This window comes from Rhinolophus sinicus, linkage group LG17 (assembly GCF_036562045.2).
Source record: "Rhinolophus sinicus isolate RSC01 linkage group LG17, ASM3656204v1, whole genome shotgun sequence".
NCBI classification, from domain to species: Eukaryota; Metazoa; Chordata; class Mammalia; order Chiroptera; family Rhinolophidae; genus Rhinolophus; species Rhinolophus sinicus.
Genome location: NC_133766.1, coordinates 15077095 through 15104164, shown reverse-complemented (window position 1 = coordinate 15104164; position 27070 = coordinate 15077095). Strand labels below are relative to the sequence as shown.

The 27070-nt window shown below is 34.7% G+C and overlaps 1 protein-coding gene across 5 annotated transcripts in view; it reads left to right on the top strand.

Moving 5' to 3' along the window:
* The window catches only part of KCNK2 (potassium two pore domain channel subfamily K member 2), a 164511-nt gene that overhangs the window by 112423 nt on the left and 25018 nt on the right, over positions 1–27070 (top strand). For all 5 annotated transcript variants that reach the window (XM_019738111.2, XM_019738112.2, XM_019738110.2 and 2 more), the window contains exons 4-6: positions 2181–2341; positions 4788–4974; positions 16226–16365. In XM_019738111.2, coding sequence (XP_019593670.1) covers positions 2181–2341; positions 4788–4974; positions 16226–16365 — 488 coding nt within the window. The remainder of the gene's footprint in view (positions 1–2180; positions 2342–4787; positions 4975–16225; positions 16366–27070) is intronic.

Below are 27070 nucleotides of genomic sequence, written 5' to 3'. Positions count from 1 at the left end.
TGTATTGTTTAAACAATGTCAGAGTCATGAAAAATAGAGGAAGGTAATTAAAGGAGTCTAAAGAAGTATTATAGTTAAATGCAATGTATAATCTTGGACTGGGTCCTAAAACAGGAAAAAAAAAATGTTACAAAGGACCTTAATAGAACCATGTCAGAATTTGCGTATAGACTGTAGCTTAGAGGATGGTACTGCTCAGTCCAAAATGTCAAGCACTGCAGGTTATTATCTGGCCTCTGCCTGCTTCTTATGGCCACTTACTCCATTTTGGCAGCAGTTACCTGAGCTTGAGGTCATCTTCTATGGCTTGTGCCTATTACTTTATTTCTTTGTCTTGAGCACCAGGATAGGTCTGTTTCCTTTCCATGCTTTAATCATTCCAATAGTTGAAAGCAATCTGCCTCTTTCCACTAGTCTTCTTTTCTTCAGCATAATCATTCTCACTCAATCCTTTCAACTGTTACAGTGAGAAGTGGCCTTCCTCTCTGCATGCTCTTTTGCCCTTGCTCCTAAAGAATGGCACCCCCATTTGACAGAACATTTCAGAACATAGTGGAGAGTATTGTGTAACTGTGACCCATTAATCTGGCTCTTAAATAGTTTGCATACTGATAAGGCTAAATACATTGATCAGCTAATCTTTGCTTCTACCAATACTTTTACAATAGTAATTATAATAACCATTATTAGTATAATAGAATTTCCTAAGCATCTTTCATGTAATACCTTACATAGTTCTTACAACTTCATGAAGCAGATGATAATAACAATATACCCTTTTACCAGATGAGGAAGTCATTTGCCCAAGGTCACATATCTAGTGAGTGATGGATCCAGGAATACCTATAATACATTGCCAAACTTCTACAGGGTGTTATCTTGATTTCTCTCTCAATCAGTTTATTTTAGACTTCAAAGTAAAATGCTCTAAAAAAACCATGATGTTTGCATATCTTACTATACACCTGTGGACTTTTTATTAGATGATCAGTGTTTAACATCTTAGAAGACATTGTGAAATTCACAGATCTAATTCCCGGTCTGATACAAACATGAATTACCTTACAAGATGTTTGATATAAGTGTACATTTACCTCACATCATCAAGAAGTTGCATTGAGATGACAGAAAATATATAAAACTAATGGGAAAAAAATTCCATAGTATGCTTGAAGGCAGGGAATGTGTTGTGAGGGAACCAAAACGGGAATGCATTTTGGGGATGGTATGAAGCCCTTTGATATATATACCCTTTTAGTAACCTACAAATAGAACATCCATATTATTTGCAAACAACAGTGAAACAAATACAAAAATTGGCTCTTGTAAAGCCACAAAGAAATCTCAAAAGATTCCAGAAAGTGAAAGTCACATAGGCCATACTCTTTGACTATAAAGTCAGAAAGTAACAACAAAAAGCCAACCCTAAAATATCTATCCACATTCTTGAGTAAAAGAGGAAATGAAAATGGAAATTCCAGATTAGTTTAATATGAAGGACAATGAGAGAATTACATATCAAAAGAGGGTACTCTATGTAATTGTAGGAAACATGCATTCTTTACCTCAAACCTGTACGTAGAATACAGATGTTGCTGAAAAAGGGGGCGAGGGGATAAAGTTGTACTGATTTAATCATAGCAAGTAGACATCCTTACACAAAATTGGAAAGCCTTCAAAAACCTCAGAACTTAAAAAAAAAGTTTAATAATTTTAAATTTTCAGTGGATACTTGAATAAAAACAAGATTTAAAAGTTGCTATTAAACTTTAATCTTTAAATAATTTAAAGATATTTGAATTGTCCTAAATTGAGGCAATACACTCTTCTAAGTAAATGGCAACAAAAGCCTTATAGTCAAGAAGAGTATCAAGAGAGATAGAAGTAAAATTAATTAAAATATTTGCTGTATTGTGTTGTTACCCACTCAGTTTTCATCACCTAGTTGAATTGGAACATTAGATATACTTTGTAGATTATTGAAATATTTGTCTATAAGAATATTGCATATTAAAACATTAAAAGTTTATATAATATAAAGAGATTCTTAGCTAGTTGAAATCTATGATTGATAATTTATATGTATTTGGGGATTTCTGAATTTCTTGAGGTCATATGTTTGAAACTATCATTTATAAACAACTGATTGATTAATTGATTGACTGATTTATTTTATTTAGGGTTTGGAAACATCTCACCACGCACAGAAGGGGGGAAAATATTCTGTATCATCTATGCCTTACTGGGAATTCCTCTCTTTGGTTTTTTGTTGGCTGGAGTTGGAGATCAACTAGGGACCATATTTGGAAAAGGAATTGCAAAAGTGGAAGATACGTTTATTGTAAGTATGATGGCCTTTTAACTACATATGTTTATTGTTTAATTTTTTAAACTATTGCAATTTTTCTATTATCTCAGTATAGTTAGACATCCATCCAGTTATTGGGTTTTCCATAACAATTTATAGGTGCCTCTATTAACATGTAACTCACTCTATAGTTATTTTTATATTATCTGAATGAATAAATGAGTGCATGTGAAACCCCCAAACATATTCAGGAAAAAAAAGTAGAAATCTGACAGCCCTAGGTTCAAATTCCAGGTATGTTTCCTAGCTATATTCTCTTAAGCTAGTCATTTTACCTTTAAGTCTCCATTTTGTCATATATGTCATGTGAATAATGGTACTGATGATGAAGCATTACTCTGAGAGTTAGAGATAATGTGCGTGAAAGGTTAACAAAGCTAGTAAATGACTGACAGTATGTTGTTATTTAAAAATCGCTGTGCTACCCTTGTTCATTGCTGATGGCAATGTAAATTTATATAGCCCTTTTCTGAAGACTATAGTAATATATAGAAAACACAATAAAGGTGATCAGACAACTTAATTCAGTAATGTCATTGATAGAAATTTATCTACGAGATATAACACAGTAGAACCAAAAATAATACACATGAAAATGTTCATGACTATATTATATTCAATAGAAAAAAAATAAAATGAAAATGCTTCTATTAGAATTTTAAGTGAAAAATAGTAATAATATCAGCATGATTACAAGCTTCTATCCTATTCTTGAAGAAAATTATGGCAAAAATGTGTTAAACGGTGGGATTATAAATAATTTGTTACTACTGTCACTACTATTGCAAATATATTTTACTTATTATTTAATAATGTTTTATATTTTCACAAAAATTTCAACCAGGTATTTTATGAAATAAAATTACTGTTTTTCGGTTTAAATTATAGCTCCAGTTTTTACCATTAGTTATGTTTCATATTTAAGCTAAAGTTCACTCTCAAATATTTTTACTATTATTCTAAAATAGAAGTTTTATCCTTTTTTTTTTTGGTACTATACTTTTCTTCTATTGATATTAAAATTATGTTGTATTTATAGTAATTGAGCAGGCAGATTAGTGGCATGAACTTGATAATGTTGAATGGTTCACTCATTCATTAAGCAAAGTTTTGGGTGCCTACTGGATGCTGGGTAGTGTTTTTCATGCTACGTCTACATCAGCACATAAAACAAATTACATACCCTGGTAGTGAATACATGCCAGTGTCATAATTCAGCGTTTGGTCCTAAACACTGTCCTGAGAATTTTACATGAATTCATTTCTTCACATCTGTGATAAGTAAGGATGGTGGACTAGAGGAACTTTTATTTTCACTTTCCATTCTAAGGCTTCATAGATATTTAGAAAATTTTTAAGCTCTAAAATCCAGTGATTCTTCTGTGGTGAGGATGGGACCCATAATTTTCACAGTAGATAAGACAGATTCGGTTTGAGATGAAAAATAGGTGGTGATTAATCTCAAATGGAGATCTGGAGATAAAGTGTTGTATGTAAAAACTTCACTTAATGTGTCATATGCGGAGATTCCTGATAGGAGGAGAAGGAGGTGAAAGAATATGGCTGGCAACCGTAGCTTAGGGGTGTTGAAGACTTATTCTTGCCTACAGTTCTTTTTGTTTGTTTGTTTCCAATATATATTTATTGTTTGAGTCAAGATTTTATTTTTGTTATTATTTTTGTAATTAAAATGTAATGGGGTAACAATGGTTAGTAAAATTGCATAGGTTTCAAGTATACAATTCTGTATTACATCATCTGTATATCACATTGTCTGTTTACCATCATGTATTTGCCTACATTTCATCTTTGATATGTTTAGTTTTATAGTTTAAGGCCATAGAACAGAGAAAATTTATCTGGTTCACAGGAGAATCAACTGTGGACTTTGAGTCTGTTCATATTACACTTTAATCAATTGAATAATCATTGGAAAATGTAATAGGCGTGAGAGGAAAATGACTTCATGGAATTAACAATTTTGTCAATTGTCAGTGGTAAATATTTTAATCATGGTTCAGTTTTCTCCATTTTTATGTATTCCTAGATTATGTTTAGCCTGCAATCAGTTGTATGCCTGTAGAATAGAAATATTTCAAAAGTAGTTCAGGTCAGCAAAGAATGATTGAAATCATATTTTCCGGGTAAAGATAGTTTACTTTTGAAGTTTTTTTTTTGCCTGTTGTAAAACTATGTAACAGTCAAGTGGTATAATTATTAGCATTGATTGTTTTGAGTTATTTATGTTATACCCAATTTTTTTAAGTAAAGACAAGTGAAAATTAATTGTAAAAGGGACTAAAGTAACATTCTCACTGCTAATTTGCTAACAGTATATACAGGCTAGGTTGGTGCATGTCAATGATCAATTACTCTCAGTCAATTTCTCTCTCACTATCTTTTTTTCTCTCTTTCTTAGAAGTGGAATGTGAGTCAGACCAAGATTCGCATCATCTCAACAATCATATTTATACTGTTTGGCTGTGTGCTCTTCGTTGCTCTGCCTGCAATCATATTCAAGCACATAGAGGGCTGGAGTGCTCTGGACGCCATTTATTTCGTGGTTATCACTTTAACAACCATTGGATTTGGTGACTACGTGGCAGGTATGTTTTTTTCTGGCACCAACACTGCCCTCCTAGTACTCGTGTCCCTTCCTACACTTTTCACCTGGGTTTGCAGCACAACCCAGTGACCGTATTAGTTTCCTACGGTTGCCATAACAAAGTACCACAATGGGAGGCTTTAAACAAAACAAATTCATTCTCTCACAGAAGTTCAAATTCAAGGTGTCAGCAGGAGCATCACTGCTGTGAGGCTCCAGGAGAATCCTTCCTTGCGTCCTTCCAGCTTCTGGTGAGAGCCATCTGTCTTTGATTGCAGCTGCATCACTCCCATCTCTGCTGCCATCATCACATGACGTTCCCCTGTTTCCCTGTCGCTGTGTCCAAATTTTCCTCTTCTTATAAGGACACCAGTCATGTTGGATTAAAAACCCACTCTACTCCAGTATGTGTTCATCTTAACTAACAATACCTGTAAGGACTTATTCCCAAATAAGGCCACTTTCAGTACTGGGGGTTAGGACTTCAACATAAATGTTTGGAAGACACAATTTAATCTGTAACAGTGACAAAGTCAGAAAAAAAAGTCATTTTGTGACCGTGGTGGTAAGCAGAAGGGTGCCATTAAACTTTTACTTTTTTATTTTATGAAATAAATTTAAATTTCTGGTTATTGAGAATTTTATTCTCACCCTAATTTCAGAAACAAATATCTACCTCTTATTTATTAATTTTTAGCAGTGCAAGAATTTGAGATTTTGAGATCTTTGCTCTCTTTTTCTTAGAACTTTTTCTGTCTTGGTTTTAAAAACATCTGCAAACTTCAGTAGATGTTCTTAGCTTCTTAAAATATTTTTTTCTAAAATATTTACCTTCTTTAATTTACATCTGTAAATCCTCAGGATAATATTTTTGACCTTAGCTAAAGTGTTCACATTTTTAAATTAATTTTTTAAATTTTACTTTTCTAGATATGTTATTTTAATTGCTGTTTGCTTTATTATTGTAGCTCTTAGGTCTTACATTCCTATCATTTCAACTCTTCTTTCTTAGTTATATTATTCAATTATTATTGTTCTAACTCCAATTTTAAATGAACTATAATAATAGTGATAAAAGTAAGGTAACAGTGCTCTATCATGTATCATTTTGGCCAGCTCCTGAAAATCTAAACCATTTAAAAAAATTTAGTTTGAAGTATTAGAAAAACATGCTGAACATTATAGTAAGAATGTGCCGTTAAATTTTCCAGAATTAAAGTCACCAGGATAATTTAGTTTTAGGAGAATGTTCTGATTTCTGGCTGTTTACTGTTCTTTCTTGATCCAAATTTCTTATTTAAATATTTTTAGAAAAGAAAATATGTTCTATAGTTCTATAAAATCTTAGAGAAGCCTGATAGTTTCTATGTTTAAATTGATGGATTAATTATAGTTTAAACTGGCAAAACCTTCCTTTCTGAGGATTGTGTAATATCATGAAGATGGGGAAGTTTTCATGAGTGAAACTTTGCTTTTGGTTAGAAATACTGTGTATACATCTGTATACTGGATGGAGGCCCCGAGGGTGGGGAGTGGGGGGAAGGGGGAGTGAATGGGCTTATCACTCTGCTGGATGGAGATCTTTTAGTCTTCTAATTAGCAAAATGTGGAGAAAAGACTCAGGCATTTGTAGTTTCATATAAGAGCTTCTGTTCTAAATACGCTTATTTTTTTACCTCTTATCAAAGATGTTTAATTGGCTTAAGTAGAAGTGGAAAGTGCATTCATCCAGGAGAAAATGAGACACAGTGATGATAAAATTTATGCTTGTGGTATATTAATCTTAGGTTCTTGTACCACTTTATAAATATAATTAACAAGGTCTCATAATAACTGTGGAATATACAGGTGTTAGGTGATGTGTCTTCTATTTTCAAGCCAACAGCCGTGTATTGCATGTACTTTTAAATTTAATTTTTAATTTTTTATGGTAATGCCTAGTTTTTATTTATTTATTTACTTTTCAGCTTTATTGAGATATAATTGACAAACAAAATTGTGAGATATTAAAAGTATATATTGTGGTGATTTGATACACATGTACATTGTGAAAGGATTCCCACAATCTAGTTAATTAACACATCTATCACCTGACATATTTATTCTTTTTTCTTTTTAATGAGAATATTTACTCTCTTGGCAAATTCCAGTGATCTAATACAGTGCACTTATTTTCAACAGTTGGCAGGCTGTGTCAGTCCAGTGTGTGGCCCTCATGGTCTGCGAGACTAAGAAAAACAAAAATTATAAATAAAAAAAAACGTGGGTGGAATCCTAAAATAATGTTGTATATTTGTGACCACAGTATAAACTGGCTTAGAAAAAAAGGAAAAAAAAGAACAAATATTTTTACTTTATGGTTTTGTGGAAGATGAAAAAAATTTCTTTGAACTTACCTTAAGAGATCAACTTGCTGAAGCTGGCTAGATCATGTGGGCTATTAGTAGCCACTCTCAAATGCCTGAGGAGAGAAGTTCAATGAAAATACGTTGTGTGTATCAGTGTGGACCCTGAATTCATGGTCACGGCACAGAATTGTATAGGAACAGGGTAATAAAAGGATATTTGCGAGGTATTTAGACTAATACACATCTTTATTAGTACTAGGATGTTTATTGCAACCCTCTTTAAATTCATTATTTTCGTTTTACAGAGTAAACAGTGAAAAATAATGGTCGAAATACACTTTGCTAAGTAGCAAAGTCTTTGATAGGATTAAAGTGACAAACGCTGAGAAAGATAGAGAAGAGGCAATTCGCCATTAGTTTTGTTGATTCATCTCTACAACCCTGTTCCTAGTTCTGTAATTGTTACACGCTAGGTCCTTGTGCTGTGGGAGCAGTTTTTGAATGAGACGGATGAGGGGGCTGGTGGGGCAAAGGTGGTGTAGGAAATGTATGCCCTTCGCTAAAGTCTTTGCAAACACAGAAAATGTGTGTGTGTGTGTGTGTGTGTGTGTGTGTGTGTGTTAAAGTATCCTGGAAAAGAATGTCACATAGTTCAATAGAAAAATAGTCTTTGCTTCTGGGTACTTTGTGACTATAAAGTAAAATTACCCATTGAGTTTAGGCGAGTACCCCATCCAGGAAATATCAGTTGCTGACTTTTTAGAACCTTCTACCATGCTATTAGATGTCACTACAGATAGTGACATCTCACCTAATTTTGATATTTTTTGCCGGGGAAAGCAAGAGGCATTGTTCTAACTTGAACCTTCTCCTCTATCGGGCCATAACTCTCAAAAGAAAATGATAATGTACGTCCTATAAAGCATACTCACTGCCTGATGCCCTGCCCAGGCCTGCAAACCCTTTCTGATTAGGATTGGAGTTCAGTTACACTGTTGTGTTGAACTTCTTTGAAAACAAAGTTTGAAGAACACAGTCTTCAAACTGTGGTGTTATTAAAAGCAAAGGAGTAAATTTTGGAAAGTGACGTATAAATGTTTAGGATGCAGGTTGTAACCTTCGTGTAATTATTAGGAGCATCTCAAGAGCAACAAGCTATGATGTGGCATTTTTCGATGAGAACTCTGAAACAGTTCATCCCCATGGAATGAGCAAGAAAGTCTGTACAGGTAGACTTTCTACCATGGGAAGAGAACAGGACAACTCCTATTTCCATGTATTCTTAAACTTCAGTCCTTAATTTTTATTTTCCACACGTCATAATGTCCATGGTATAATATATTAGAGTACAATAGATTTCTAATTCATAAATAAATATATATTTAAATTTGCACATGTAAAAACTTTTCACTGTTGGCCATATTGAGTCAAAAGCATTGAGACCACTAGTCAAGACAAAAAGACATTGTGTCCGGTTTTCTCCAGGTATGTGACTGAACAGAGGAATTCAACTTTTAGTCCTTTTTCTGCAGGAAGAGCTCTCCCAGCAAACTTTAATTTTATATTATATTTATGCAAAAGATGTGTTTTAGTGGCTGGTTGCCTACCTTAGTGATTGGTATCTGCTCTTTCTTGATGGCCCTTTTTGTTCTCTCACCAGTGTTCAGTGTTCTAGAGCTAAAATAAAAAGCCCTGGGGGCCATAGGGCCACTCCAACTTTCATTTTATACATGAACAAATAGCTCCTATTGCTTAAAGTGGTGCTGGCAGAATAACCCTTTCTAAAATATGAGAGAGAAAGTATATTACTTAGCAAAGTGTCATGTACTTGATTTTAGCAGTGTCTATAATCACTTATAGTCAAATTTGTAGCGATAAGTTAAATGGCAAAATTATATTTGAGAATTAACTGTTGATTGCCTGTGTTCTGTTTCTTAACTTCAGTCATTTTAGTTTTTATTTGATGAGAAGTCTGGGGTTAATAAGTTGCTAAATCACGCTTGCCTTATAGACTGAGAGCAGGATCAGCCCTTCTTCATTAAACTAGAAAAGTAGTATTAATTATATGGAAATGTTTGGAAGATTGAATTCTACTTATTCAGGCTTGCTTTTACAACTTATCTTCTAAGTCCGTGATTAAGACAACAACAAAAAAATAGTTAGCAAATCTTTAAAATTGGAGACAAGCCAAATTAATTACCTAATTTAACACAATTTAAAATTATTTTTCAAAGCTAGTGTCTTCTTTAATAGCTACTGTTAGGGTCAGAGTGGCTTATGCAAGCCAAGGAACACAATTCCACTAATTGTTTGAAGCTGCCCAAAGAAGTCCTTAGAAATACTCCTTTTTGTAAACCGGGTTAGTTTATAAGAGATAACACGAAGGAGTGAAAGCCAGATGCAAATTGATAGTTTCACAAGGCACTGAGCTCTCATTACCTAGTTTTCTAGTAAAAACCAAAAATTTAGGTAGTCTAAGAAATCCTCATGATGATGTTATGAAAACACATTTTCCATCTGAGCATAAATTTACTTAGCCATCCAAATACGTATTCTTGGATTTTTGATCAGTGAAATTTAGTATATTTAGTTGAACAATGTAATTTTCTTCATGTCACTTGTAGTTATTAAAAGCTTATTGGGTAAATCAGGCTTTATGCTTAGTGCCTTATGTTTCTCTATGTACAAAATACAATTTGAGATTCCCAGGTAAGATTCTTCTTCTGGTGTATTTACACTTGTTGAACTTTTACAAATGTTCACAGCCATTCATCATCATGATTTTGACTTGGAAACATATATTTGTATATCTCATATTAAGAATTAAATTTTCTTGGAATTATATTTTCAAAGTCATTATTGGACATGCAGTTGTTAGTAACTATACTATTGCTTTCCCTTATAACTGAAAACATGACTCATCGAGTGGAGTGCTCAGAGTTTGCTTAATTAATGGAAAGGGATTTTATCATGAAAACATATAAATCTCTGTTGAAAAACCATGGCAAGGATTGTTTTTTTTCGTTTGTTTAAAACAGCTTGTTCTAGTAGAGACCCCGTAGAAAACGGTTCCTGATGTTACCTAAAAGCTATGCAACTATGTCAGAAGACAGTTACTAAAATTGCTATGATTGAGCTGATCACTGAGTAAAAATCGCTCAGGAATTCAACAGATAACAGGGAAAGTACCTTATGAGGAGTGAGGTCCACTGAAGGGCAAGCAGGACTCCACCATCACAATGGCTCAGAAAAATTACTTTGATTGGAAAGAGAGGGTTTATGTGACTGCTAGGGAGATGTGTTATATTAATCATTCATTCGTTCATTCAGATATTTACTGAGCACATATTGTATATTTGGTACTGTGCCTAGCACTTAGTGATGATTGCCTATTTCTGTGGGACGGAGTGGTTTAAATCCAGGAATAACAATTAAATTTAATGGTGTACATTCTTCTCTTCCTGGTAGTTATTCTGTTTGATAATACAGGAAAATTCTACAAGGAGTCTGGTAAACCCCTGATTTAGCCAGTGATTCTCAGAGAACTCATAAGAGCATTGATAGCTATTTTTATGATTAATTAAATGGGATTTGACCCAAACGGTTCAGAAGTCCTAGAGACTGGATAAGCCCAAAGTTATTTAACTTCTTGGATTCAGAATGGACATATAGAAGCATTGTAGAAACATATGGAGAAAAAAATAAGCGAAGGAAAACATTCAGTGATTGATACTTATGGCTGAGGGAGGCAGGCAGTAAATTGTACTAAGTTTAATGAAAAAGACTCTAAATTGCTCTATATTGAGATTTAAAGGTAATCTTATGTACTGTGGATTTCCATCCTCATAAAGGATGACTGAGTGAGACAATGTGTTGATTCTTCTTTTGTTGTTATCATGAGATGTTCTAGTGGAAGTTTCCCTAATTTTAGAACAAGTACCTAGCAGGAAATGGACAACCTCTTGAATGCTGAAATTGAAAATCCCAAAATATAGGTTCAAATGCTAGAGAGGTTTAGTTACCGTTTTGTTTTGTTTGTTTGTTTGGGTTCTTTTTTTTTTTCTTTTTTTTTTTTTTTGCCTTGTGCTCTTCTGACTCAGTAGCACATGAGAAGTTTGGCGTAGCAGGTGAGCTATTGTTTAATAATAAAGTCATATTTCCATTTGTAAACAAAGAAAACAGAATTTACAACCTTACTGAAAGAGCCTTTTAGTTCTTGAAGCACAGAGAAAACACTTCATTCAGTTAAATTGCTTTACTATAAAAAAAGAAAAATATACTAAAGCAGAAAGTAAGTTGTTTTCTCCCTTCATATGAAGACAGGGTGACTTTGATTAATAAAAATGGAGTCAAACAAACTAAAAAAAATTGACATCAATATTTGAATATCTAAACTAAATTACTTATAGACCGATGCAAGAAATGATCCTCATTTTCTTTAGAACAAAGTTATGTCTCTATCTATATTTTATAATACATGTATCGTTTTAGAAATCCAGGCAAGGGGCATAGACTTGATAACCTTAGTCCAGGCTGGCTAGATGATTTCCAGGTTAGATCTCCTTATTTTATTTTTTCTTTATATGGAGTCTGTGATTCAGGAGCATCACAGGGAAAGAAAATCAAATTTAAGGGGAGAGGGCATTGTACACTCAAGTTCTTTAGAGCAGAATGGGGCAAACTGCTGGGAACTATTGGGCAGAAGCAAGGTAAAGAGGCTTCTGATAAAATAGTACTTATCTTTAGACCCACCTGGTTTCTAGGTAAGACTCTTGAAGAGAAGAGGCACACCTTGTGTGATTTAGTGTTTCCAGCCCTAGCTAGGTGTCTACCATGCAGGGTGGGCAAAAAAGGCTGGTGGTTAAATGAGGGGAAGGACAGTAACTGAGATCATAGGTGACGTGGATAACCAGATCAAAGAGAAACGCTGGTGATGCAGAGCCAGGCAGGCCTGGCTTTCCTTCTAGCTCTGCTGCCTCCTTCCCTAAGAGAACTGACATGTGTTATTTTACCGACTGAGACTATGACTTCTCTATTGCAAAGTGGGGACACTTAACTGTCGGGATTTCCAAGAGCCTGTAAACTGCCTTTCACTCTTGAATTCTGAACAGGCCACGAGAGTGATGGCAATTGAATTATCAGTTCCATTACTGATAAAGGCTGCTGGAGATACAGCTTAAATCTATGACAAATGGTCTTACTAATAGCCCTGTCCTAAGTCAGTGGAAATGTGAGGGTTGGGAATGCAACTTCCCTCCGATGTTTAGGAAACCCATCTGTGGAGAGAATGCGTTTCGAGCAGCAGGGCCAACCTGAACCTTCCCCAGGCTACATTTTTTTTTGTACCTGTAGTTTAATCTGCCAGGTTCGATTTGGCTCTGGCCGATTTCCTTATTTAAGCATCAGGGAGAAGAAGTCCAGAGAAAAATGGCATCCTTTAAAAGAGGCTGTCACATATCATATGAGAGTCAGGAAGAGACTTATTTTAACTACTTGGAAAAGTTTATAAGATTCCTGAAACCTTTGTACTTCCACCCTTCTTTGCTATTTTTATTGCCATCTGTCTGCTCTCCTAGAATGATGAGCCAAAAAGTTCTTAAAATGGAAAGGATTTGTGTGCATATTTTTGGTGGCAACAAAGAAACAGCCACAAGGTGACTATTCCTGCCAAGTGGGTGACGAACCCAAGAGGCGAGAGTGGTTTGTAGCATCCTGCAGGCCATATCTCAGGAGTCTGTGGAAAGAAACAAACAAAAAAAATGGTGGCATGGCTGATTGGATGTGGGGTTAAAGAGTGAATCCAGGACAGAGAAATTACCCGAGGTTCTTAACCAGCAAGAGACCCATGGACAGGTTTCCTGAATGTAGCCAGATTAAAATTAATGCTTATAACAGCCAAGAAAATTTTTGAATGTTTCCTAATTTGAAAGCAAAACCGACACTCTTTTTAGCAAGTTGTCTAAACATTACAGATAATTTAATTTGGATAAGATTCTTGGATCAAGTGAATTGAATGATGTGGAAATTAATTCATAAATCTTAGATATCAGAAAGTGAATATGATTTGTGAGTTGTTTAAAAATTCTCTCATATACATTAGTTTTTCCTAGATCTTTTGATTGTTGGTATTTCATCTTAAGAGTATCAATTAAGAATGGGAAAGCATTGCCCACCATCCACCACCCCCACAACCACGGCTTAGAATCCACTAAAACCTGTGGGGTAAACATCTTACCCAAATATAAACCTTTTAGTGATTAAGCTAATTTACTCTTTTTAAACTGTGACATCCTGTTTATAAGAAAGAAGACTTATAAAAAGTCATCTTGAGCATAAACTAACTTCTAAAATCAACATCTTAGTGAATATAAGTGTTAAGTGAGTCACAACTATTTGGATGAAGATTTTCTGGTTTTGAAAGAGAAAGTACTTGGAAAAAAATGTCATTTTGGTTTTATTGAAATGGAAACATTTGAAAAACAGAATTCACTAGTGAGCCTCTCATGTAACAAGTTTCCACACACATTTCTTAAGTCACTTCTGTGAATTTGTAGAGCTACATCCCCCATGGGCCAAGTCTTAACCGTAATGAGATGCATTTAGCCTCCATAATCCTTCCCAGCAATGACATTTTTAAAAACACTGCACGAGGTAAAATTTTTCACAATATTTTGAAGGTGATATTATTTACTTTGAAAACTGTATTCTTAACATTATTTGTCCCTAACGAAAGCTGAAGTTGTGTCTATTAACATTATTTGCCTGATAGAAAAATGGTCTCTTTGTACTTTTATCCTTTGATGCTTGAAAATGTCATTGCAGGCAACTGGAAGTATCATTTATACAGAGTAATGTTATAATCAAAATTTCGTATTTGATTTTTAATGCATACTTGCTATTTATCAGCAGTTCTTACTATTGTGTGGGTGAATTTTTGAGAGTTGAGTAATTCCATGACCCCTGTGCTGTTGACCCTAAAACCCTTCTCTCCTATTCTTCCCTGTTAAGCATTAGATCTGTGCTTAAGGATCCTACTGGGTGTCTCCAACTGTTTGTAGCTCAAGCATTTCAAACCTTTCATGTCCCTTTTTTTTTTTTTTTGGTCATATTTTAAAATCATCAATACAATGGATTGATAACAAATGCCAGAGACAATAACTTGGTGGGTCTAATTTGAACCAATAATAATTTGCAGGTGAGACTGTCATTCATTATTCTCAGACTTTCAGAGGAATTCCCATTTTTGTCATAAATTTAAATCCCTAGTCCTTTAGAAAAAAATTGGCAAAGGAACCCTTTTACTTTACTCTAATTGTTACTTCTTCAGCCATTTGGTACAGTAACCGCACCTATGAGAATTTGAATACATTCAACACATCCCTACTTCAGCACATACTAATGGGTCACTTATTAAATCCCTATTCCTTTCTCTGTGTTTCCTGTTGCTAACACCATCTCCCAAGTGAAGGTCTCTGGTCATCTTAGAACCTTCCTTTCACTCATCACACCATTAATCCCTGTTGATTCTCCCTCTAAAATGCTTCTTCTTTCCATTCCAGCCCTGACTCAGGCACAATAATTTCTTAGCTTGTTCAGAACAAAAATTTATCTTGGGGCTTCCCTGTCAATCCTTCCTTTCCTGCCACTAGATCTTTCTGCACGTGTAGTCAAACATGAATCGAGGATTTATCTGTCCATGAAATTGTACCTACCTCCCGGCGTTAGAAACAAGTCCTCACAACCTGACACAACTTACTTTTTCTTGTCTTCTACCCATCTACTCCTTGGCGCCCATCCATATGTAGCCTTAGCCACTACTTGAAAGTCCTTTGACTATGCCCTGTATTTTCACACTGAACTTTTCTCTGTGTTAGTCCTCATTATTTAAGACTCATTTTCTCTCTTCTCACCTTCCCCTTCCAGAAGTAAAAAATCATTTCTTCTGTGTCCTCTCCTAGCACTATTTTATTCTCTTTCACTCTCAGTGGATATACTGCATTATGGTTACTTGTCTGTATGAGGCTTTCACAGGCTAAATTATGCATTTCTCAAGAGAGACTTGTTTCTCTTTCTTGTGGGAAAAAAAAAGTAGCTGTTCAATGTTTGGGATTTAATAAGTGACCCATTATTATGTGCTGAAGTAGGGATGTGTTGAATGTATTCAAATTCTCATAGGTGCGGTTACTGTACCAAATGGCTGAAGAAGTAACAATAGAGTAAAGTAAAAGAGTTCCTTTGCCAATTTTTTTCTTAAGGACTAGGGATTTAAATTTATGACAAAAATGGGAATTCCTCTGGAAGTCTGAGATTAATGAATGACAGTCTCACCTGCAAATTATTATTGGTTCAAAGTAGACCCACCAAGTTATTGTCTCTGGCATTTGTTATCAATCCATTGTATTGATGATTTTAAAATATGAACCACTCTCTGTCCAGGCTGGCACTGAATTGATTGGTTAACATGAATTGATTGGCAATAACATAAATATATTAAGTTAAATGCATACCAAAAAAAGTGCTATCTTTGTCTTCTACTTGTTACAACAGAGGTGGAAAGAGAAACTAGTACACATGAAACAGTTAAGCACTAGACTTAATTATAAGACATGTTGTAATAAGTAAGAAAGAAACATGAAACAAGAAAACACCATCATGACCTGGAGAGGTAATGAAATGCCTCATTAAGAAAAATGTATTCAACTGGTTCTTGCAAAATAGATGAGGATTACATGAGGGAAAACCAGGAATTCCGTATGAAAAAAAATAACATGGATCAATGAACAAGAAGATTGCTCTGTTTTACAAGCCAAAATTCAGTTGATAATTTCAGCAAATATCTATATTAACTTTTATGAATTTGAAGTCATTTCTATTGTTTTGTTTGTATGTTTGTTTCCCTCACAGGTGGATCTGACATTGAATATCTAGACTTCTACAAGCCCGTCGTGTGGTTTTGGATCCTTGTTGGACTCGCTTACTTTGCTGCTGTCCTGAGCATGATTGGAGACTGGCTCCGAGTGATATCAAAAAAGACGAAGGAAGAGGTGAGAGCTAAGAAGTTTGCAAAAACACTTCCATTTAACTAATTCAGTAAAGGTTTCTAAAAAAAATTATTTTTTCCTTTTACATATATACTTTCAAATATTTAAGTGTTGCTCAAATTTTTTAATATTTATGTTTGGTGTGAATTTGCGGTGTGAGGCTATCATGAATTATGATTCATTCACTTAACAAACACTAAATACTTCCACGTGCCAGATGCTATCTACGTGCTGAGGGTAATTTGGAATGAAAAGAGATGTAATTAAGAATGTTTCCTTCATTATTTCTTTCTTTCCTTTCGTTTCATTTCTCTTTTTCCTCAAAGGAACAAAGTGAATTTTATGCCAGAACAGAAAATACAATAGAAAATATTGTGTCAAGATATCAGTGACATGAAAAAGTGAATATATTATGTAATATTGAATTTTTCTTACCGTAGTCAATTATTTCCTTTTTTGTTATGTCTGCATAAATGTGTGCAAGTGTACATATATGCACACACTCCAAAGCTGTATACATTATCATCAATGTCCTTATATAGTTTTCAGTTGCTCAAAAGTATCCTTGGACCTATTTTGAACAACTTTATATATAGAAATAAACATTAGAATTTTGACCCATGACGTTTTAGAAAATTTGAAATTTAAATCTTGATTGTGAAATTTTATAGTTTGGGAATTAAATTTTGATTTCTAGAAGTACTATTAGTTTGAGTGTGGCGGAGTAGCATTTTGTTATGAATTCTGTGTTTTTTGCTTCTGAGTCTTAGCCAACCTTACTAATTTTTTCAGAAAGTGACAAATCTATAAAACCTGCACCTATAGTACCCATTGTCTTCCTTTAATTATTCCTTCCATTTCGTTATCTGGTGTTCATAGACCAAGAGATACCAGTATCAAAATCTTTGATTGATATAACAGGCAGTGTTTTTTAAACATACCCAAAAGAAATAGAATAAGATGGGAAATTATAAAATTAATTTCTCTCTACAAATATTTTATTTGAAATTCAAGTCATACCATTTTGTATTAATACCCCAGGTGCCTATGGTAATTAGAAAGAGTGTAAGTTATCCAGCATTTCCCTTCATGGATACCATATTTCTCAGTTGCGAATTCATGTATTCAGTCTGTATGCGTTAATCTATATCTTAACTGCACTGTAAAAACCAAAATCTTTTTATTATACACAAATCAGCAAGACAATATGCTTGACATTCTAATTTAAATCATGTGAAAAGTTCTGCTTCGACCAGGGCCCCAACTGATTTGCCTCAAGCTTAGGATCATTGTGTGTGTGTGTGTGTGTGTGTGTGAGAGAGAGAGAGAGAGAGAGAGAGAGAGAGAGAGAGAGGAGGGAGGGAGAAAGGGATGGAGAGAGGGGGTGATCGAGGAACAATGTGGTTATTTTCACTTCAATGTACATTTAAGGATCTTGAGATGCTAAGGGAATAAAAAGATATTTTTGTAAATAGGAAATGTTTTGGATGACATAGCTAAAAAGAAAACTTCTCCAACATCTAGCCTCAAACTGCCTTTCTTTCAAATGAATTTTTAAAAGCACACACAGGCATTTTAAAAAAAATAACATAGAATTGACCAGAACATATTTCTTAAAGTTAGATAGTTAAGAAAAGAATTGTTTCGTGAAATATAAATATATACATATGCACATACACATATACTATGAACATTCTATATAATATATACATACATGCGTATGAATCACAGTTAAAAAGTGTGAGAGCCACTAAGACACATATAGAACAAGGGGAAAATTTATGACATTGGTATATTTGATTAAATACTAAAGAATATTTGATTAAAGTTTAAAAAGCTGTATTATTAAAAACAAGTGCTTTTTGGGAGAGGACTAGCTGGTACAAAGCATTAGCACACTTTTCCAGAGTAATGAGATAATTATCTGTATTAGTCTGCTCAGGCTGCCATAACAAAACACCACAGACTGGGGGGCTTAAATAACAGACACTTATTTTATTTTTATTAAAAAATATTTTTAAAATTTATATTTCTTTTTTCAATTACAGTTGATATTCAATATTATTTTATATTAGTTTTAAGGGCACAGCATCATGGTTACATGTTTATATAATTTACAAAGTGATCCCCCAATTAATCTAGTACCCACCTGGCACTATATATAGCTATTATCATATTATTGACTGTATTTTCTACGCTGTACTTTACATCCCTGTGACTACTTTGTAACTACAACTTTGTACTTCTTAATCCCTTCCCCTTTTTCACCAAACCTTCCAACCCTTCGCCCATCTGGCAACCATCAGTTTATTCTCTGTATCTATGAGTTTGTTTCTGTTTTGTTTGTTTGTTTCTTTTGTTCCTTACATTCCACATAGAAGTGAAATCGTATGGTATTTGTCTTTCTCTGATTGACTTATTTCAGTTAACATAATATTCTCTAGATCCATCCATGTCATCGCAAATGGTAAGATTTTATTTATTTTTATAGCCAAGTAATACTCCATTGTATATATATACCACATCTTCTTTATCCAATTATCTATTGATGGGCACTTAGGTTGCTTCCATATCTTGGCTATTTAGCACCTCAGTGAACATAGGGATGCGTATATCTTTCTGAATTAGTGTTTTGGATTTCTTTGGATAAATACCCAGAAGTAGAATTGCTGGGTCATAAGGTAGTTCTGTTTTTAATTTTTTTGAGGAACCTCCAGACTGTTTTCCATAGTGCTGCACAAATTTGCAATCCCACCAACATGAGGGTTCCCTTTTCTTCACATCCTCGCCAAGACTTGTTGTTTGTTGATTTATTAATGATAGCCATTCTGACAGATGAAAAGTGATAGCTCATTGTGGTTTTAATTTGCATTTCTCTGATGATTAGTGACATTGAATATCTTTTTATACATTGTCTGTTGGCCATATGTCCTTTAGGAAAAATGTCTATTCAGGTCCTCTGCCTACTTCTTAATTGGATTGTTTATTTTTTTGGTGTTAAGTTGCATGAGTTATTTATAAATTTTGGATATTAACTCCTTATTGGATGTGTCAATGGCAAATGTCTTCTCCCATTCAATAGGCTGTCTTTATATTTTGTTGATTTCCTTTGCTGTGCAAAAACTTTTTAGTTTGATGTAGTCCCATTTGTTTATTTTTCTTTTGTTTCCCTTGTCTGAGGAGGTGTATCAGAAAAAAATACTACTAAGATCAATGTCAGAGAGTTTACTGCCCATGTTTTTTTCTAAGAGCTTTATGACTTCAGGTCTTACATTTAAGTCTTTCATCCATTTCGAGTTTGTTCTTGTATATGGTTTAAGAAGGTGGTCCAGTTTCATTTCTTTTTTTGCATGTATCTGTCCAGTTTTTTCAACACCATTTATTGAGTAGACTGTCTTTATCTCATTGTATATTCTTGCCTCCTTTTTCATAAATCAACTGACTATGTAGTGTTGGGTTTATTTCTGGGCTATCTATTCTTCCATTGATCTGTATTTCTATTTTTTTATGCCAGTTTTGATTACTATGGCCTTCTAGTATAATTTGATATCAGGTAGTGTGATACCTCCTACTTTGTTCTACTTTCTCAAGATTGCCGTGGCTATTTGGGGTCTTTTGTGGTTCCATGTAAATTTTAAGATATGTTCTAGTTCTGTGAAAAATGCCATTGGTATTTTGATAGAGATTGCACTGAATCTGGAGATTGCTTTGGATAGTATGGACATTTTAACAATTGTTAATTCTTCCTATCCATGAACATGATATATGTTGCCATTTGTTTGTATTTTCTTCAGTTTATTTCTTCAATGTCTTCTAATTTTCTGAGTACAGATCTTTTACCTCCTCGGTTCAATTTATTGTAGATATTTCATTTTTTGGTGCAATTGTAAATAAGATTGTTTTCTTAATTTCTTTCTGATAATTTTTTATTGGTTTATAAAAATGCAACTGATTCTGAATATTAATTTTGTATTCTGCTCCTTTACTGAATTTGTTTATCAGTTCTAACAGTTTTTTGGTGGAATCTTTAGAGTTCTCTATATACAGTATCATGTCATCTGCAAATAATGACAGTTTTATTTATTCCTTTCCAATTTGGATGCCTTTTATAAAATTTTATTTTTTCACAAATCAGGGGGCTGGAGGTGCCAGCAGGTTGGTTTATGGTGAGGTCTCTCTCTACAGCTTGCAGATGGTGCCTTCTTGCTGTCCCCACATGGCTTTTTCTCTGTGCACATTCATGGAGAGAGAGCAAGCTCTGGTGGCTTTTCTCTTCTTATGAGGACACCAGTGCTTCTGGATTAGGACTCCACCCTTATGACATTGTTACCTCCTTTAAAGCCCTGTGTCCAAATATAGTCACATTAGTGCTTCAACATATGAGTTTTGTAGGGTACAATTCAGGCCATAACACCATTCTTTCAAATACATTTAAACATCTACATTAATTGATTTATTGAATATGAAAAACAAGTTCATGTGCCTACCTACGAGTATGAGTGATCTTCAGGATTCTCAACCGTAATTATGAGATGTATCATTGTAGTAAACTATTTTTTGTTTTCTTTTGGCTTCTAAGCTTTGTGAGTAACATGTCCTTTCTGGTGACTGCATCTGTAGAAAGCTCATGTGAGTAAAGGCCTAGAGCAAGTTTCTGTGATGCCTCTGGAGCTGCAGCTGCTCCAGACAGTTGGGTCAGTTGCAATGGAACTGTCAAATGGACTTGAGCAGATGTGTGTGTTGTTTTCTCATTTATAACACAGTCTAGGAAAATGACAACAGTGGGTCACACATTCAACAGAGAATGTGAAGAAAGAAAAGGAAAGTCAATTGATAATTTAGCTATAGATTATCATGGTCAGAGTCTTTATAAATGAAATACTACTAGAATCTCTACAGTAATGGAGAAAAGATTATTAGATAATTTTAGTTTTGAAATAACTCACTAAAGGGCATAATTTAATAAAAACCCACTAAATGCACTTTAGTTGTCATCTTTACAAAGATGGACCATACCCAGTGACTGTTCACTATGCATTCCTTACCTGCTGTACCTAAGGCATTCCAGGTGTTCCAAAGTTTTAAAAATTTCCTGAGTTCAGAAGCAACAAGGTTGTTTCTCATTTTTAATTTTGATAAATAAAAATGGTAAATATTTTAGATAACTTAGAATCTTCTCTATTAAAAAAATGTAACTATACAGAATATAAAAGTACAAAATAATATATAGCATCAAATTTCCCAATGATAATACTAAAACACATGCTTTCCTTGAATGAAAAGATTTTGGCTAATGATAAACTCCAGTCTTACATGATTTTCTAAAAAACAAATCTCCTTAAACCATGTTGGTTAAGTATAAACATATAGCTATAATGATGTATAACCTTATTTCTGTTTTTTTTTGTGTGTGTGTGTGTGTGTTAAAGTATATTTTGTTTCCAATGAAGACTAATTTTAATGAAAATATGTTTATAAGTAAGGAAAAATAGCGTTTGATGAACATGCTGAAACAAAACATGTTGGTACAGTTAATCTACCTGAAATATTTGAAGAGGAAATTGTTAGTTAGAACAACACACTGCATTGTTTCAGAAGCGTCACATAAATTACAGTTGATCTTCGTTCCTCAAGGATGATAATAATGACCTTAAGAATTTTTCCATGGAGGCAAACACGTTCCTGTAAAAGTGAGTGTTGCATTATGTTTTTAAGCTCAAATGAAGGCAAGGCACATGTCCAACAGTAAGAATTGGTACGGCTAATAATCCTTTTCCATGAAGCCATGTACCCTCTTCTGAAGAAATGATGTTTCCATTTAGGAAATAAACATTTTTGACGTATTCTGGATAATACAATAATACTGATACCTCAGGCAGATGTGATCAAAATGTGTGTCCACAAAATTCAGAAGGTAAGTTCCTAAGCAAGCAGGGCATTTTACCTCCTTATTATGCACAGACGTAGTTCAGTTTGCCACTGTTTACATTCCTTGAATGTGAAAGACCGGTATTTCTATAAAGTTCTTGTATTGGTGTCCACATACCACAGTGTCTGGAATGTTCCTGTCCATACGTGACACAAACACCACCACAGCCCCTACCACAGCAGTCCAGTGTTGTCAGGCCAAGGGGCACTACAGCCAGCCACAGTGAGTGGACAGCCAGGCATCACTTCTTTACCCATATCATTTCCTTAGTCTCTAGAGGTGGTCAAGCAAATGAATCGCTCACTTTAGGAACTTGGCCTTATATTAAGAACTCCTTTTGATTGGAAAGCTCTAGTGCCAAGAAGCCTTGAAAGACTGCCTCTGGAACTTTTATTTGGCTCCAGTGTTATGAAGGAACCTGAGAATATGGAGGGACATAATTTTCTTCTGCTGGTTATCTGGTGAGAGCGTTTAGTCTTCTCCTAACTTCACTCAGTGGGGGGTGATGCCTCCCTCCCGTGACAGAGCTGGGATTTGGAGGCGCTTTTTCTTGTCCAGAGATGGGCAGTTAAAGAGCAGTTGTGGCCTGGGCCCTGCAATGGTGCACTTTATCATTATTTCTTATGGGAGAAGTGCTTTTAATATGAAAGGCTTTAGATGCCATTTGAAATAAGTTAGACTTCATTCTGAAAAGTTTAGGGAGCCATTGAAGAATTTTAAGTAAGGGGAATGAATAATCTTTTCAACAGTGAAGAAGATGAGTTAGAAACAAAACTGGATGCAGGAAATCAATTGGGAGAGATTACTGCAGGGTTATTGCATAGAATAAGGGTCTATGGTAGCAGTGGGATAGAGATAAAAGTAGGGATTTCAAAATTATTTGGGGATAGAAGGAATAGGATTTGGTAATCCATTAACTGTAGGCAGTAAATAATTGCTAATAAGAAAACTGACTCACAGGGAGGTAAAGTGAGATTCATCTTCTGGTCTCTACTTGATGACATTTATGATTCTAGTTTTGGAGGGAACATGAAACACAGGGAAATAAGAGATTCTGAGTAGATGGGAGGAATAAGAATGTTATTTTGGTCATGCTGTGATTGATGGATGTGTTGGACATCCAGATGGCTAATTCACATGTAGATGATTGGATATGCAAGCCTGGAATGTAGGAAGGTTGGGAGCTAGAGGGGTAGTTTGGGGGTTCATCACGACATACATGACAATGGAAGTTGTGAGTCTAGAAGAATTCACCTATTGAAGACTTATTTGTTATTTGAAGATTTATTTCTTAGGAGATTAAGGTACAATTCATTCCTAAGTCATTCATTTGTTTATTCATTAAAAAGATATTTGCTAACTGCTGTATGATGAGCACTATATTATGTTCTGGGAGTAACGTCACCTGTGGTAGTTGGAGCGTGATCTCTGTATCAGAAGGACTACACAGGTGGTGCATTTCCTTATTGATCTTCATAATGTTTGCTTTTACTTTTCTTCTAGACACGGAAAAAGGAGTTTTGAATAAGAAGGCACTTAGTCTTTGATTAGTTCTTAAAATATCCTGCTTTTAACTTTTCCATTTCCTTCCCTCCCTTTTTCCCTCCCTCCCTCCCTCCCTTTCTTTAATCTTCAGACAGCACATCAGGCTTTAGAGTTATTGCTTTGATTTGTAACATATTTGAGAGAGGGGACATTACTATTTAGTTCACATTTTTTCTTGGTATTTTTTTTTGGGGGGGCATATTTTCTTGTTGAGACACTAAAATAATTATAAATGAAGTTAGATTATGGGCACAATATACAATGGTCATAAGATTTCTCAAGCTTATGTTTGAATGCATAGAACTCTTTTTTGGCCACAAGGTAAGAAGAAAGTAAAAGACAGGCAAGCAGTATCACTATGGGCTATTAAAAATAAGGCATATGTAAAGGGCCCTTCTTTTCTATCCAGTGAGGATGGAGGCGTCCCTCACTATGCTATGGGGGACAGATCAGAGCAATCAGATGTTGAGATTCATCTTCTGGTCTCTCTTTGGTTCTGCTTAGGCATGCCAAGGAGGAAGTTCCTTTTCTTTCCAGTCCCAGACTCGGCTCAGCAAGTTATGACTTATTTAGTAAATGGGGAGTTAGAAAGTAGAATAAACATAAAAGGAAAAATAACAATGTAAGACTTAAATTATGCTTGGAGACAAGAGTAACTCTCACACACTAGTGCATGTCCAATTTCTAAGTGAATTTTATGAACTGTCCTTTCTGTCAATCCAAGACCTCAAATGATGTCTCTGGTCTCAGTATTATGTTGCCTACTATGAGGCTTTGTGGGTCTAATGTTAGGAAGTTCTTTACAAGTCAAAATATATGTCAAAAAATAAAATAGGAGTTGAGAGTGGTGAAAATAGAAATTCTTGTCTTCTAGAATATACTTTATGTGTTTTTTAAATATTCAATGAGATCATGATAAAGTACTCAGCTGTCAAATAATAATTGCTAATAAGGAAACTGACACCCAGGGAGGTGAGGTGATTTGCTTAAGCTTTATAGCTAGTAAGTGGCAGAATCTGTAATCACTCCAGATGGCTTGACTCCTTGCCCCAGACTTGCTAGCATTTTTGTTATGCTGCCTTCCAAGTGCTCAAATAGTTGTATGTTGCTATCGTTGTTCTTCTCTTCTTTATATTTTGTACGTAGGTAATATCAACACATTAAAAATAAGTACATGAATCTGACCCATCTGTTACTACGTAGCTACAGAGAAGAGCTTTATGCATTTAGTTTGGTCACTAATTGTGTTCCCATGTAGATCAGTGAACCTTGAAACCTAAAGTCATAGCATTCTTTGAAATGAATAGAAATGATTTACACGATTTCTAAAAAGTGCTTGAGCTTTGGAGCCCACAGAACTGAGATTTAATTCCATCGGAACTATTTACTAGCTCTGTGAACTTCACCAAAATACCTACTCTTTCTGAGTCTCCATTTTCTTATAAAATGAAATGTAACCTCCTTTAGGAGGCTGCTGTGAAGATGCAGTGAGTAGAGGGTGGGATGTAGCTAAATGTTTACTAAATGCTTGTTCCTTTTCCTCATGAGTTTTGGAAAACAAATAGTTTCAAGTATTGTCCCAAATCTAAATAATCCTGTAAAATTCTGATACTATCATAGCTGTATCATCATATATTGTTCTATGTAGAGCATAAAATGCTGTGAGTGCTTACATGTCTGAACAGCTCATCTAGTTGAAATAATAAGTAAACACAAACAAAAAGATAAATGCAAAAACAGTAAAGGTATGTTATTGATAGAATTTAATCACAAACACGAGAGTCCAGGATAGCCTAGGAAAAAAGTGGCTACAGGAATTTTAAATATATTCTATGGACTTGAAAACTAGTTTCTGCATTAAATGTTTCTTAAATCTCCTCATATTACTGGTATCTTAAGTATGTTCTTGAATTAGAGCCACAGATTTTTCTGGTGTCTTGATGTGTGGACTGAGGTAGAATCAATTTGTATTTTCCTTTTATTGAACCAAGAGAGAATATCTCAATTGTTACTTTAAAAAATAAACACATGCAGGAATATCCCCCCCCCCTTTTTTTTCTTTTTCAGATTTTAGGTTGAACCCTCACTATTTATAAATTGTATATTCTGCTTCAAGTGTTTTGCAGAATGTCATGTGGTAATGGAAATTCAAAGTAATTTTTTCTATTCATTTGTTCCTAATAGGAAAGTAAGTTAATAGTTTTTGCCTCAAAGCACTTTATAAGTAATTTCATTTTCTTTAGCTAGAGAGCACATTATAGGGATTTAATGCATCAAGACAGAATACTATCTATCTCTTTTGACTGTTTGGAGACTGTCATCTATTCTGAGAATTTGTGTTAGGAAAAATGGCCACCGCGAACTTTGCTTTCAAATTAGTTTCTGGACTTTCTTCGTCAAACCAAAGCATTGAGCTTGCCTATATTCAGAGCTAAAAATCAATCACATTGTACAAGAGAATAAAACCTCTGTTTGCTAAGAACACAAGCAAATGTGTTTTCCAAGGTGGATCAATAAAATGAATTTGTGGTGAGTTCCTCCTCATAGCTGACCCTGTCTCAAAGAATAGTAGTTTGTGGTTGGTTGAAGCTGAGAGTAGGAGGGAAACGCTGAAATTTAATCAGGAATTATTCAATCATCTTTTACAACAAAGTACAGTGATTTGCTCAGTGTTCAGTGGGTTGAGGAATTTAGTTCTTCTTGCTGCAAACTTGATTTAAACCAAAAGAATGGCTTCCAATCAATTCTATGTGTGTATGTGCACGCGTGTACACACTTGCACACAGAGACACACAGAGGTAGATCAAATCTCCTGTTTACTGAACAAAGAAGAACCCCTGTTCTTCTTCTGGGAAAAGTGTTAGCCAGCAGCACTACTCATGAAACATTTCCAGTTCTCCCCTTCTAGACCCTTGGAAGCATTGCACTTCCTCTTTTCCTGGTGGTCCGTGAGCCACATGAATAGCTCTGGCCAATCAGTTGTGGGCAGAGCTGATGTGAGAGAATGAGAAGAAGACTGAATTGTGCCTGGGAGCCCCTCAAGAGCTTACTGGCCTCTGGCACAGTGACCATAGGAGACCCTGGTGCTGTGTCAGCCTGGGTCCCTGACATTTCGTGGGCATTTAGCACAAGTGAGAAATTAACTTTTGCTTTAAACCGTTAAGATTGAGGGGCTGTTGGTTTTAGATTATAACCTGTCCTATACTCACTTACCCAAAAAACACCATAACCATT